Source organism: Pygoscelis adeliae, unplaced genomic scaffold, assembly GCF_000699105.1.
Source record: "Pygoscelis adeliae isolate BGI_AS28 unplaced genomic scaffold, ASM69910v1 Scaffold215, whole genome shotgun sequence".
NCBI classification, from domain to species: Eukaryota; Metazoa; Chordata; class Aves; order Sphenisciformes; family Spheniscidae; genus Pygoscelis; species Pygoscelis adeliae.
The window spans coordinates 360,463-376,629 of NW_008824770.1; the positions used below are offsets into that span (position 1 = coordinate 360,463).

Consider the following 16,167-nt stretch of genomic DNA (forward strand, 5'->3'; position numbering starts at 1 on the left):
AGAGAAAAACTCGTGGGTTGAGATAAAAACAGTTTAATAATTGAAATAAAATGATAATAATAATATGATAATAACGATAATACACAAAGCAAGTGATGCACAGTACAATTGCTCACCACCCGCCGACCGATGCCCAGCCAGACCCCAAGCAGCGGCCCCCCCCGGCCAGCTTCCCCCAGTTTATGTACTGAGCATGACGTCACATGGTATGGAATGTCCCTTTGGCCAGTTTGGCTGTGCCCCCTCCCAGCTTCTTGTGCACCTCCAGCCTTCTCAGTAGGTAGAGCATGGGAAGCTGAAAAGTCCTTGGCCAGTGTAAGCACTACCTAGCAACAACTAAAACATCGGTGCCTTATCAATTTTGTTCCCATCCTAAATCCAAACCACAGCACTGTACCAGCTACTAGGAAGGAAATTAACTCTATCCCTGCCGAAACCAGGACAACACTGGTTTCATGCCTTAGCTACTCTACTGATATGAACACAGTAGCTTTGTCATAGGTCTGGAGTAGTACAGCAAGTCCTATGCCTGAGTAGGGCTTCTACCTATTCAACATCTGGCTGCACACTGACAGGAGAATATACGCTTTCTAAAGCAAGAACCATCAGAGCAGTAATATAGATCCAAAAAAGTTGGCTTTTGTTCACTGAAACCTAAGAGCCTCAATGGTGCATGTTACAATGAAATGCCCTACTGCAAATATGCTTTCCACAGCATATAGAATTGCCTTTTCTTTCTCCATAGATCAATTTCATGACGTTGAAATGTTACTAGTATGTCCTGGTAAGTTTTAATGTGTGCTGAGTTTCTCCTAGAAAAGGGGAGACAAGGAAAAATTTATAAGCAGTCCCACAGTACAAGCCTCTAGGAATGAGGGACAGAAAACCTCCTCCTTATTCCAAACACTGCTCACACACAGTGAGGGCAAGTCTCTCATCCTCATCTTCCTAGTTTTCAAATCTTCAAGTAATGTTTACAGATTTTTCTCAAAAGAATTTTGCAGAAGTTAACCGGAGGTGAAATTTTGACTAGCAAACAGTGGAAAAAGGAATGAGAAGTAAAAGGCTTACATCAGTGGTGTAATGCGGTGTCTCAACCGCACCAGAAGGGAATTATGCACCTAACTAACGCAAATTACAAATACAATAGTCAGCATTGCTAGTTTTGTTTGTAGGCAAAGCAACAATTGTTTTAAAACAGTAAAACAAAATCATAGGATTAAAAAGCATTGGTTTATTTTAGGTAAAGCCACACAAGCAGCTGATTGAGCTGAAGAAATGGAATTGCCTGGGAGAAACAGCCTTTTAAAGGCAATAGGAGCCTTTTAAAGAAGAATTTCTGCCAGCTAGGAGAAATTGTTGCAGGATCTGCTGGAAATTGAGTGAAGATGTCTGGGGTTTCTTGTTCCTATCCCCTCCATGCTTATTATTCAGTCTCCTCCACTATGCTAAACCCTGGATTAACTGTGTGCTGCACACAGACAAGTGACAAAAGCCTTTGGTGTGGAGATGGAAGGAATGAGCAGTTTAAGAGAGAAAATAAGAATCTCGTAAAACAATAAAAAGATAAATTGGTAATCAGTAAATTGTCTACCATTCAATAGCCCTACATTACAGATTTACCCTGAAGGCTTCTTATAACTCAGTTCTCACACAATTTCAGGTTTACTCTCAGATTGGTTAACAGTTGGGCATACTCCCCCCCGCCCCAATCCAGCAGGCAAAGATATAAATCTTGAAAGCATGCAGAGGTCTTTACAATTTTTTGAGAAGGGCTATACAGGACATTTAGATCTCACATTTAGATGACTGGCAGGAAATATCACTAGACGAAGACTTGAGATGCTTCACAGCGATGCATCTGTCAGACCACAGCCTGAGAACCACTGCCCTGGTTTTGATACAGTTTTTAGGATTAGTTAATACGAGAAGCCAACCTCTTATCCACAGTAATAACGTGTAATCTCACCTGAGATTTCTTTTTGTGAATGTGAATATCTCCTCCATCGGAGCGTGTGCACACAGCACATGTCACCACATAATCCAGCTAAAACAGGACACCAGATAGAGAAATAAAGGTTTAGAGTTAGAAAAACAAAACATTCATGTGCATGAAGCAGAACACATCCTGTCTTAATTTTTTTAGCTCTCTGGCTAAAAAGTAAGATGTTTTGGTATTGCCCTTTTCTTTATTCTCTTTACTATGCTAAAACTCCTACATTTTTCAAGCCTGTGTTTGTTTATTATCTCAGTAATACCGAAGTCTTTTGCACAGATGCTGAGATGCACAACCTATGGGTAAAGAAACTCCTGACAATATTGTTTAACCCTAGCCTACTGGTCAGCTGGGGGAATAAGCATGACACACACACAAGCACACTTTAAGGTAGAAATGGAAGAGAGATCCTGCTTTCGAAAACAGAAAAATAGAAACACTAACAAACACAAGCAACACATTAGAAAGGTCAGAAGCCATTAACATAGCCTGCCAAACAACCTGAAAGAAACTTGTAAGGAGCAAGCGTGATAGCTCTGGACAGCAATGTTCAGTTGTAACAGCATCTCTAAATTCTGACTGTAGCAAACGGACTCTGGTTTTATTCAGCATCAAATAAAGGCGGAAACTGCTCTCTGCAGAGAAGTTCTGCAATGAGACTTTTGGGAGGAAGGAGAGAGAACGAAAACAATTTATTTTCCAGGATGTGTGCAATAAGCCAGCAGTTTCTCATTCTGAGATCATAATCAACAAAACTTTTAAGGAATCTCAAATGACTACAGCAACGTTCAGCTTCCCTAAGCGCCCGTATAACTTATGCAATAACTAAACAACCTATGAGTTAATTAAACAAATAATTTGTGCTAGCTTCATGTTTCCACCACCACCAACAAAAAAGTTTTATTAAAGTTCTCATGTCAAGAGCAGCAAACTCCCAGTGTAATACATAACACTTTTACTGCATTTCCACTTAGCAGTTCCCTCTCTTAGCTGCACCAGTATTGTGAACTCTAACAGAAATGTTGTTTGTCTAACAGTCTTGTTCACTCTCAAAAACTATTAAACTCGACAAAGCCTTCCATTTTGCAAAACTTTGTTACAGAGCATAAAATTCAGCCCAGCTTCACCAGATATATTTGAAGTTTGAGGAAAGCTATTAGGACTCTACTGAAAAATAATAAAATCTCAGTTTACGTTCATTTAGACTCTGAAAGGCAAAATTAAAGCCACGTTTTCTTCATATCCTCCAGAAGCGTTCAAATCCCCCAAGCTAGGGAGGAAAGGGGACAGATCAAAGCCTACCCTGAAACCTCTCTAGCATAAATAGCCCATGAAAATGAGATAAGCATCACTGTTACCTTCTGTAGGATGAGGTTTAAGTAGACGCTCTCTTCCCAGTCAATGTCAGGGTCTCCCAGGCCAGGAAGCTTCTTAGAATCTCTCCGGTAAACTTCAACTTCAACCTGCTAAGAAAATATCACATCTCCTTGAAAAATATTATCTAAAGGTACCTATACGCACACATAAAACTGACACCAGAAGCTGCACGTTGTGTAGCTTCCTGCTGTATTTTCCTGTCAGGTTCGGATTTTGCTGACTGTGGAAGGTCAGCCCTCGTGGAAGGTTTTGCATGGAAGTGAAGCTGGGAGGACAGGGGATGTGAAGGAGAATAGGTGAGAAGGCAGGTCTATACAGGGGAATCAGTTTTGGACAGCAGTTTAATTTATTCCTTATGATGGGTGTGTTTTAGCAAAAATGAAATAATAAAATTTGCCATCCACACATGCATATACTTCTCTTAACACAGTCCCTTGGAACCAAACATGTAACCAGACTAACGCTCAACATCGTCTAGCTGGTAGCTGTTGCTTGTTCCCAGGTGTGGTGGGGGACTCTGGGAGGATGAAGTTCACTAATTAATGCCTCACAGGGGACATTTTGGTAACACCTCTTCTAAATGTTTCACACTGACAGTACTGACTAGACCTAACTACACGTGAGATTTTCAGTGTACTAAAAACAAGCAAACGAAAAATCCCAAATAATCCCAGAAAGCAGAAACAACGCTACCAATGCTAACATATTGAAGCAACTGAGATAAATATAAAGCTTGACTTGACGTAGTACACAGAGTTAAACAGTAGTTTGACACTTTACAAAAAAAATCTGCAGCACAGCTTAATCTGTGTGGTGTGTAATACAAAATAGGGTGACAAGTCACACACTTAACAGAAGTCAAAGCTATGCGCTACCTTGACAGAATACCTGGAAAAGCATTTGTTTTCTCTTTGTTTGTCAAGTATCTTTTTTTGTTAGCACAGTAACATACTTTAACAGATGTTTAAGAAATATCTGGAATATTGTGACCAGTTGACATCACTGCAAACAGGGCAATTCATGAACCTTTTTTTGCTTTGGTTGGGGCAGAGAAAGAAGGGTAGAGCTGATTTGTTAGAAAACAGATTGTCATAAACGTCAGGATATGTAAACAAAATCGCACAAAGTACGATTAAGCCCTATAGTAACTGTATTTATTTCAACTCCTCTGGGAAGCATAAAGCTACAAGACCGAAATATAGTGAAGAACAGTGAAACAGTACAATATTTCAGGGTTGACAGCATCATCAGATAACAGGAAAGCTGAGTGCACTGTTTTCTATCTTTTTTTTTTTTTTACTTACAAATACCTTTTAAAAATGCCTATAGACTCATACATCATCATTCCCTTGTTTTGTTTTTATTTTTTCTAAAGCTCCTAACCATGAATTTTTCTATTGGCAATATAATCACACAAACTAATGAGAGTTACTGTAAAAAACCTAAGACATTAGCAGCTGAGGGAAATTATCTAATTTAAATTCACCTCCAAATAAATGAAGGTGATATTTGCACTTTCATGCCTAAAAGCACAGAAACATCACATTTGCAAGATTCCAGAAATACCCTGCGAAACAAAAGCCATCTTGTCTCTGAAGGAAAGATGCAGCGAGAGGACCGGGTGAAGGCAAGACTGAGTAATTGCAGGGTAAAACTCCAGCTCTAACTAACAACAGGGTAAGCAAGACCAAGTGCTCAGCAGACACCACCTCAGTCTCTTCTGCCTCCATATCTGTGGATCCTTTATTTTAATCCAGGCAGAGTTTAATCATCTCTTAACGATAAAGTTTAAGCCGCCCTTTGCAGAAGTCAGCCACTGATTTTTTTTTTGCTGCTACTGAAATTAATTCACACACTGAACTACTTCTCCCCAGCAATCACAAAGCCGTTGCACAACAACTTTTTCATGGAATGCCCCCCCAACATAGTCACAGATAACGACAGAAAAGGGGCCTTTCTTTAATCACTTTTCCCCTATGCACTAATTTAAGGTGAGATTCCTGGGCAGTGCAACCTGTGGGTTAGGGCACAGTGGATCACCGTGAATCACCGCCATGGCTGTTCCCCAAGCCAAGTGCTTAAGCCACACTGTATTCCAAAGGAAGTTAAGTTAGGGAATTTAAGGAATTAAACTTTTTGCCAGGCAAAAAACTGCACAGAGTATAGATCTCTGTTCAACAGGTCAAACTGGGCAGGGCAGGGGCAACCTCCTCCCAGAGAGAAAGGAGCCGTCAGCAGCCAGAAGTGAAAGAGGCAGCACCCCTCTGACCTCAGAAAGTGTCCTGGTTTTGGCTGGGATAGAGTTAATTTCCTTCCTAGTAGCTGGTACAGTGCTGTGTTTGGGATTTAGGATGAGAATAATGTTGATAGCAACAACTAAAACATCGGTGTGTTAAGTAGTGCTTGCACTAGTCAAGGACTTTTCAGCTTCCCATGCTCTACCGACTGAGAAGGCTGGAGGTGCACAAGAAGCTGGGAGGGGGCACAGCCAGGACAGCTGACCCAAACTGGCCACAGGGACATTCCATACCATGGGACGTCATGCTCAGTATTATAAGCTGGGGGGAGTTGGCTGGGGGACAGCAACCACTGCTCGGGTGGTGAGCAGTTGCATTGTGCATCACTTACTTTGTATATTCTTTTATCATCATCATCATCATTATTTTCCCTTCCTTTTCTGTCCTATTAAACTGTCTTTATCTCAACCCATGAATTTTGCTTCCCCCCCCCGATTCTCTCCCCCGTCCCCTGTGGGTCGGGGAGTGAGTGAACGGCTGTGTGGTGTTTAGCTGCCTGCCAGATTAAACCACAACAGAAAGATAGAAAATGGACTTCCAAATGCTCTCCACGACGCTGGCATCTGCTGGACATGTTTTGCAGCTCCTGCTTATGCCCAGGCAAGCATCCTCGGTGAGTGTCAGGGGAATGAACCAGCCCTCCCCAGCGCTAGGGCAGTGGTTACACCAAGAAGCCAGCGTTTGCTACAGCAGCCAGTAGTTTTGGATGCCTTATTTTCTGCACCACCGAAGGATCTGCTTTATAAAACGCAATGAGCCCTTGCCAGGGTGCTATAACAAGCAGCACCACTGCTCCCCGTCTGACTGGTAATACGCTTCACAGTGCAGGCACCCAAATTACAAGTCACTTTTGAAAAAAATCTCACCCCTTATCTCAGACACCTCTATCTGCAACATCTCTTTTACCCATTTCTAAACAATTCCTCCAGAAATAGCAAAAAGGCATCCATAAGGCATCTCAGCATACATGGCCAAAATAGACAGCACTTTCAGGGGCTCAATTTCCCATGCAAGTGCTGTAGCTCACAGATTAATCTCAGCTACCCTCTACTGCCACGGTGCTGACATGTGAAGGTGGCCATGCAGTATTATGTGAAATAAACCAACAGGCTCAGTTCAACTCGAAGCAAATGATCTCGCTGTCACTGTGGAGTCTCAGGCAGGACCAAGGACGTAGGAAAAGACTGGGGCTGACTCCACTCAGACCCTGTAGCCACTTGTTCAAGCATTAGCTAATAAAGGAAGCATCCAAATAAATCATTAAAAAAAAAATATAAAATATTTAAAACCTCATACAAAGAACTTTAAACACAAATTTTCAACGTTCCACACATCTTAATCACTATTGTTTAAAAGCAGCAATCTAAATTTCTTGGCAGGCTGACCTAATTTGTCCATGTGCCAAGGAAGCCTGCTCAGCATCTGTACGCTTATCTTCCTGGTACTATGTACAAATGGCATATATGCCAAGAATGTAAAATCAAAACCTGAAGCCTCAGAAAGCCCCATTACTCAGGCTCCTTATGGGCAAAAGAATTGTAGTTGCAAGATCACATAAATACAGTAGAAGTAGCTACCTTAGCTGTCACCACGGGATTTTCTTCATTTAAGTCTCAATCCAAAATTCAAGGGGTAAGTACTAACCTTTTATATTTAAGTGAATAATTTCAAGTGAATGTAGGCATTTGGAGTTGATAGCACGGGAAACAGAAGACCAAGATGTTCGCTGTTCTGACCTCTAAGTACTCAGACATCAACAAATGGGACTGCTGTCAAAATCTCAGTCAGTTCTCAGTAATAGAAACCATTACGTGAGTTTAGGTAAGTCAGTGTTGCCAGTGCTGAGCACAGCACTTCCTAAATGAAGAGAAACACCTGCCTTACAGAAGTGTTGCCTTATATTTACATAGAAATCACATGGTAAATGTGAGCCTAATTTTATATATATAAAAAAATATATATTTAAAAATATATAAATAAAAAATAAAATTAATTTCTTCATATACCTCATGCTTTTAATCAGAACACCATTTTGTGATATTCTAGGCTTAATTCACGTTGCCCTGTCTGGCCTTCCAGACTTAAGAAATGATACGGACTGGAGAACATGCTGGATTTCAGACAGCTGAGTCCTCCCAGGAAAACAAGTCTGTCTCAGCCGGGGATCCAGGAGACACTGGGTCTTTTTCCAGGTCTGCTGCTGATTCACTTGGCCATGCCTCACCTCTATGCTTGTTTATCTGGCTTTAGATTAGATGTGCCTTCCTGCAAGCGTGAAAATGTACTAATAGAAAGAACTAAGTAAATACTAATTATTTATTCCCAGTGAAACCCAAAAGCCAAGCTGGATATTTCCTCATTCAAGTCAAGATGATGACCCTTCTATGGTTTCAGCAACTGAAATCCATTATGCAACCTTTATAAGGTTTTCACAGGGTTACCGAGCTAAGGCTGTAAAGGAGAATTACATCAGCTAGGCTCACCTCCTATGTGTCACAAACATTTTACCCTGCTACTTCTTCACAAAACCCAGTTAATCACATTTGACTAGACAGTGCCTGGGAAAATACCTTATTCTGAGAACTCATTCCAATGATTAATCACAATCTTGGCTGAAAGTGTGCAACTTCATTTAATTCAGCTGCTTTCCTTTTGCCAGCCTCTGGTTCTTATCATGCCTATTTCCACTATATTAAGAAACTCTTTAATACTCAGTTTGGGTTTGGGGGTTGAGGTTTTTTTTTTGGTCATTTGTTAAATCTTTCCGATAAACCAGAGAAAATTCCTTTAGGAGGTCTCCGTGCCTTTCAGCAGGGCACCTCTGCAGAACTTGTGCTCCTTTTCTACCCCTTCGGTATTTCACCAGTACTGGAGTTTTCTGGTACCGGCACAGCGCTGGTGTACACGATCTTACTACTCCCTCAGGATTGCACTTTTTCTGCACAGCGACACGACTGCATGCTAAATAACTTGCACTCTGTGCCTCCAGAGCCTGTGTGCACTCCTGGCACTGAAGTGTTGAACTGTACAAATAAATGGATCCACGTTTCCTAAAGATCAGGCTGCGCAGTCCAGTGGTCATGCCCTCAAAATTTATGCAGCACCAATATGTGTCATCTGCAAATCTGAATCCACTGTAATTTTATAATCCCTGTCACCAATCCCTGCAGAGCCCCCTTACAAACACCTGAGGTCATTGCCCCCTTCGCCTGCTCCATTTTACCACTCCTGCTAGCCAGGACCCCCACCGTCATCCTGCTTTTCCTCAGCCCATTTCTTTTCCATGCTTGGCAAACGTTCTGGCTACCTTCTTGCACAGCTCTCGCGTACCAGTATGGCCCACCTCTGGGACTTCATGGGCTTCTGTGCCACAATGCTTGTGCCTACTGTGGAGTGACACCAGAGGTCCTGGAGAGCCTCACAGCTACCTCCAGCTGCAGTTACTCCCACCCGCAACACACATTATCACCGAAACTGTTGTCAGGAGTTATCATCTGCACAAAAAGAACATCCTAACTGCAAAGGACCAAAGCGTCTATTAACACTGATGTATTTTAGTCACAGAAATATGCCTTTCGGAGATCTATATATTATGGACTGGTTATCGTTACAGAAGAACTCAAGCCATACAAGATCTTGTACTGGAAGCCAGTTAACACGTGTTAAGTTATACACTTACAGACAGCTGGAACATTTTTATCACAAAACCCAGAAAAACCCATCTAAGACCCCAGTCTAGGTTTAAAATCTTTGTGTTAAACTGGATACTTTTTCCACCATGCCTACCTGCTCCCCAAAAGTTCTAGAATACAATAAATCTTTTAAATTTATATTAATAATATGAACACTGGGATATTTAGGCCATCTCCCCCAGAAAAACCCTCACTCAGGAGATAATTAATTCTATGTAGTTCCCAAGGCATTACAGCTATTTGATGAAACCCATGTGAACAGAAAATCACCTTGTTTGCACAACTTAGCGCATAAGCCTTTGAAAAACTCCTGAAAAGAAATCTACAATCAAAACCGATACAGGCTGTCAGTTGGGCAGCATGGAAAGCATGGGGTAATAAGAATAGGGTTTACAAGAAGCACTATTTTGCTGGCATTCAGAAGGCATCCAAAAAAAGCAGATTCTGGTTTTCTGTTAAAAAGAAGCCTAATGGAATTACAGGTCTATCTAGTAGCAGCACCACTTTTCAGGTTTTCTTCAGACCACATTCACTAAAAAACAATGAAGGGGAGGGGGTTGAACATGAAAAGGGAGAGGAAGAAGATACAGCAAACAAAATTCAAGACTTTTCCCACAATACAAGTTGAGCGAGGAAATACTCCTACTGTCTCCAGAGCCAGCTGCAATACAGAGACTGAAATTTGATTTTTAGGATTTTACATTGACAGGTTTGGTTCAAAAGATCAGGAAAAATCAGCAAAAGAAAAGAGGTTTCTTTCAAAAACTGGTCCGTCTTCTACAAAAGCAGAATTATCCCCCAGCGTGTGCTTACCAGCGCAGTTTTAAAAGCCCCCATCAGACAGTGCATCCCACTATTGTAAAGCCTAGTGGCTTTCAACATTAGAAGCATCTTTCTCACATTTATCCAAGTATTTCCTTTTACTAGTCTTCCCTGTAGCAAAAAGGAATAATTCCAAAACGGTATCTTAGTTACTAACAAAATTAAATGGTCTTTCTAAATTCGCTGACCAAAGGAACTAATGTCCTTCTCTCCTAAACACAGTCCTAGTTTGTTCTGTTCTTGTGTATTATCTGCCAGCCACTTGTTTTACTTCCTCCCACTTTAAGAATCTGTTTTCAGCACTGAGGTACCTTTGAGTAAACAGTGTAACCCAGATGGACATTAACAGAGCAAACTGGTATTACCAGCAGCATAGCACGTCTCCATTTTCTAGACAACACTTTACTCTTGGACACCTAATATTTTGTACCTCCACAGGCACTTATTTAAGCACCTAATTACATAGCTGGGATTTTTGTGTGGCATCCTGTCCCCTCACCCCAGCAACCAAACCTACATCAGTAGGAAACCAGATAGCTCTGATAGCAGTACGTACGTAGCTGCAACAGCATGAGCCTGGCACAAGCCAGCAACTCGAGCTGTCAGGCTTCCATGTTCCATTTAAGCAGCTTCACATGCAGCAGCACCACTACCACGGCGTGAAGTTGGAAGTAAGGAGTTGTTTCACAGTCTGCAGGCAGCCACAGACACACACGTACCCCATCCAGACCCTCTCCGAGGGGATGTGTTGGTTCTCCAGGATTCAGGGCACCACAAGAGTCCCTCCGTGCAGGTGCGATAATCAGCTGCTTTCCTATCAAACTCGTATATGATTGGTACATACGATGCTTCACACAGCACAAGACATTTAGTTATAAATTTGGACTGTGAAAAAAGATTACAGTATAAACAATCACGATAACATTTTTCTCTTAGGGGAATGAAAGATATCTTAAAAAAAATCAGAGAAAATATTTAAAGTAGAACAAAGAAGTGGTGCTAAATGCTAAACGCCAGCCATCGAGCAATGTGAGGACAAAAAAAAAATCAGATTATATTTAACTATAACTGCAATGTTAATACAAGTTCTAGTTACATTTCCAAGCTGGGCAGAACATTAAAACCCCATTTCTTTCTGGATCCTCTGAACACACACATTACAAGTAACTTTAAACACTTCCTATAGCACCAGTAGTGCTACTATAGCAAGACAGTTTATGGATGTGAAGGAGAGAGAATTTGTGACTACAGCAGCTTTTTATAACCAACTGGTTAGACAGCAAGAACAAACCTTAGGGCATAAGCAGTCATCTTTGGCTCCTTCCACCACAAAAACTGATCTATTTTTCCCCAACCTATGCAAAGACATCAGTTCTCACTCCCAAACCTCAGCTCTCCAGTAACCCGAAAATACAGTACCTTCAATGGATTCTCAAAACGCAATATACTTGTGAATTTCTGCATCATCTCCATGACTAACGTCACCAAGGCTATCATTGATACAAATGCATTTTGGAGGCAGCAATCAAGCTGGAATAAGCTATTGGAACACTTAGAAGAGTCCTAAAAAAGGCATTAAAAGAAAAATCCACGTCCTCTGATAGAAGTGGACCTCCATTAGAATGCAAATGACAAAGGGCATTCACTTTCTGTTTTACCTTCACTGTAGCTCTGAAACACTTCAAATCCCAGTAGGCTTGCTCCTAACAACGTTAACTAAAAGAAAAAAATACATGCACACCCCCTTATAACTTTCAGAATATTATTTAATTTAAAGATGTAGCAACCCTAAGTTTTGAATCAGCCTCACAAATGTTTCAAGCTAATTTAATACACTGGTGATGGGAAAAGGAAGGGTTATATCGATTTCTGCATCTAAACAAAAAAAAATAAAAAAATCAATAAGCTCCATGACCCTGATCTAATGCAGAGCACTCTACCCTGGTCTGAACACTTTATGGTATTTTTACCAGGAGGTGTCAGGTCTGAGATTAGCAGATATTAGAAGGTAGATTCAGTCTGAGCCAAAGCTACCCAGTACCAGAAGAGAGGGTTTGTGTGCAGTGATTCCTGTTCAGCTTGCTCTTGGGGAGGGGGTGGAGGTAATTCATAAAAAAAATGGAAACGTGGAAAAAATGGAACCCTTTTCAGACTGCTGCCTGAAACACAGGGGCAATACAGATCTGCGTGACAAATCCTGAAATCTTTGCAATGTCTCTGGCTTTAGCACCTCCTCCAGCTCATCAGACCAAGGCTGGCTGCACCAAGACTGACCTGCCAAAAATCTGCCAAAACGTATCCAAACCTTCCCTACAGCGTGGAGCTGCCGCTACAACAGCGTTCGCTTCTTTGGGCAAAAACTCCCCACCTCCAGACCACCAAGACGCAGGTCACTCCTTGCTTCCTTGCCTACGTACTAGAACATATCAACAACATGATGCAGTTCAGAAGGAAAAGACAGTATGCCAGGAGCTGCCAGGACTCTTGGCACAGAAATAGGGCATTTTCTCAGAGCAAGAAATCACCATGAACGGCATGGAGGTCACTACTCTAATCTCCAAAGACTTTGGCCTCACGTGTATTTAACAAGCCGGGAGAAGTCGCAGTAACACAGACCTGTATATGAAGCAGTGTTTCTGTGTTTTGTAACTGGCTGCCAAGCATCATTGTAGAATATACACCCAGTAAGACAACATGAACTGATCCGACCAAGTCACCCATGAATATCCATCTGCTCACTCATTCGCTCAGCATCGACAGACCTGTCTCTATTAAATGGGAAGAAAACCAAAGAGGTCTGGTATTTTCTGGAGCATGCAGAGAAGCCCTATGGGAAAGGTGCATCCCCAGTCCTGTCACGCAGAGAAGGTGCAGAAGGGACAATGACATTGACAACAGATTACATTATAAGCCTTCCCTAGAATATTTATATCCAAGATAGTATTTAAAAGGGGACAACTGTATTTAATAATGAAACAATGTACTAAAATGAAAAAGAGAGATTCTTTCCGATGTCATACAGAGCTTTCTTCTTAGGATTACAGCTACTGTAATTTTCTCTGGCAGTAACTGTAGAGGACAACAAGAAGAAAGCCCTCCAAAACAAAATTCCAATTCCCTTTCCCTGGATACTATTAATTATTTAGAAGTTGCACCTGATCCTCCTGAAACACACTCTGGAGCCCACATAAAGGCAGCATAATGCCTAGTAGCTATAGCAACTCGACACCCACCTTAGCTATAAAGCTGAAACAAAGCCCACTGCAATAAAGCGACTGTAAACTGTTTTGTGCAAGAGGCAAAGTTCAGCTACAGACAAAACCATCCATTTTCTAAAAATTTGCTTCATTATTAGTTACTTAGAATTCTCTCCCCACAACCACTTCATATCATCAAAAGCCAAACCAACAGAAAGAGCAGTAAACGATCTAAAAAGCTGACCGTAATTTCTAATGTCTTTGAATAAATCAGCACAGCAAGAAGGTATCTCAGACTCCAGTCTTGCAGAGGCTCCTTCAAAGGTCCAAATGGGACAAGATGCGTGCCCAACAGCAGTTGCTCGTCTTTTCTGTGATGCAATTACCCAGGAGAGCCTATTCATAGCTTTGGACTCCCTCGTCCATTTGTTGGCATGAGAAATGCTGGGTGACTGTAACTTCTGCTACTCATTCACGACCTGCAGGCAGGAAACTCTGCAGCCCAGGTCATCCCAAAAGGCAGTATTTATGCCCTACCTCTGCCAACACCATGTTGACGTTTAGCTTCAACATTCAACTTGGAAGATTTACTGCAAATGCTATGTGTATTTGTAGGCAAGGACACGGGAGGGTACTTGCAGGTGGAATAAGAGCCTTGGAGAATGGCAGTGGATTATCCTCTCTCATCACCCAAGTTGCGGGATGGTTGATGACACGTGAAAGGTGTTGCTGCTACAGACACCGTTGCTGCAAGAGACACGGCTCCTACTCCAGTCCATACTAATCAGGAACAGGGCATTCACAGGTGGCTACCAGCAAACACGCTTTTTAAATTGAAATGTAAACAAACAAGTCACTCTGTTTTGTCACGCTTATCTGTAAATGGGAGACCCATTCGAGTCAAAATCATCCAGACTAGGTTGCAAGAATAGCTGCAATATTTCCTATCCTAGAGAAGCCGTGTTAGTTTAAAGAAGCAGCTGAACTTGTTGCAAAATGTCTTCTCCCTTCCTGTCCTCTTTCTCACATCTCTTGCATGTATTTAGGACTTCACAACAGCAGGACATCCCAACAGAATGTGGGATTACCAGACAGATGTCATCTTAGAGCAAACTGGCTATATGTGTGAAAAGCTGTAGGGTTACTGACGTAATGGTGCACATAGTGGAGAAAAAAAAATACAACATCTGGTTTAAGAAAATGGGACTTACACAACTGAGTTCCTTCCCACTCCCACCCATCTTTCAAATGCATTGGCCAACTTCAGACAAACCTGACAGAGGTCTCATGGATTGCATCATCGTGACAATCGGCAATCAGACACCTCCACGTTACTACTACTGCTGAAGAAGGACCAGGGAAGCTCTGTCTTTCTCAGACACCATTTGCCATAAACCACCCACAGCACCTTTTGCCTTGGTAGCAACCGAAATGACAGAAAAGGACTACACAGGTTAAGAGGCATGGGATATTGCTGGAGGGACACTGGGGACAGGGCGGGGAGATGAGCTGTACTTTGGAAGGGCCCAGGGAATACCGCAGGAATGGAGTCACAGCAGACGAGAAGAGAAGCAAGATTAGTTGAAGGGGATTTTTACAAGAGATCAGACATATCCATAGGCCTGGCTGTATTATTCTGCAACTCAGTTTATTTTACCCTCTATACTTAATGGGAATTTAATTTCTTGTCCACTGAAATGAATGGCAAAATTCTCAGCAACTTCAGAGGAGCTGGGATTTCACCTCAAGATTTTCCAAGTATTTGTAACTTATACACACATACCTCAAGGTAAATTTGACATTGGTGTATCTACAATAGTCTAGATTGAAATGTTTAAAAACCAGGCAAACCACTGTAACTATGATCAGATTCCAAACAGGAATAATTACATATAATGCTCATTAATATGAAGATTCACCACACAGGACCCTTTCTTTTGGACCAAAGTAATTTGCTGGATTTATAGACCTATTTGCAGTCCTATCACTAAAAGCCACAGACCTTGTAAGGTTTATTAGTCTTGGCCTAAGAAATATATAAAGCAACAACAATGATTATAAATAAGGTAATGAGTGCTGGGGAAGCTAAAAAGAAAATGTGATTGTATGAAACATTTCTATTTGGTACAAAAATACAAAGGGCAGTAAAATATTGCAGTATAAAAATTTAATTTATATTTTGTTGTCACTTAAAGACCCCACTTGCAATTATGAAACTGGACAGATATGTTTGGGAAAGACAGACATTACAAGGAAAATCATTAGCATGATTTACATGATATGTAAAATTATTTTTTTATTCCTGAGGATTGATATTAGTTAAGAAGGTTAAAACAGGGAGTGATTTCACCGTATTTGATAAGGTTCAGCATGGCTGCCAATCACTTAAGTTTAACTTCTATCAGGCAAAAAGCTAGAAGTATGCTTTCTTTTCATAGTTAATTTGGGATTTTAAAGAGACTAAGGTGACTAGACTGACTGCTCTCCCTTCTAACAATCAAACAGGACTTAAATCCTTAAGGGAATAAGACGATGATGAACAAGATGGCTTGGGAACTTTTGCCTGCGCTAACCAAGAGCTTTTAGGGAGAAAGCCTCATACACCTGTGAAAGAGAGCAAAGCAGGGCTTTGTTCCTTGAACAAAGCTTGGAGCAAGATACGCTAAAATTCTAATCTTAGAATCATAGAATCATTAAGGTTGGAAAAGACCTCTAAGATTACCAAGTCCAACCATCAACCCAACACCACCATGCCACCATGGTTTAGTGTAAACCATGTCCCTAAG

General features: G+C 41.4%; 1 protein-coding gene across 2 annotated transcripts in view; it reads right to left on the bottom strand.

Annotated features, from left to right (window-relative positions):
• The window catches only part of KIAA0930 (KIAA0930 ortholog), a 47,198-nt gene that overhangs the window by 22,815 nt on the left and 8,216 nt on the right, over window positions 1–16,167 (bottom strand). Inside the window, exons 2-3 of one of the 2 annotated variants that reach the window (XM_009323637.1) lie at window positions 3,355–3,462; window positions 1,970–2,047 (exon numbers count right to left, since the gene is read on the bottom strand). In XM_009323637.1, the coding sequence (XP_009321912.1) occupies window positions 1,970–2,047; window positions 3,355–3,462 (186 nt within the window). The remainder of the gene's footprint in view (window positions 1–1,969; window positions 2,048–3,354; window positions 3,463–16,167) is intronic. The other variant, XM_009323636.1, reaches the window with a different exon arrangement.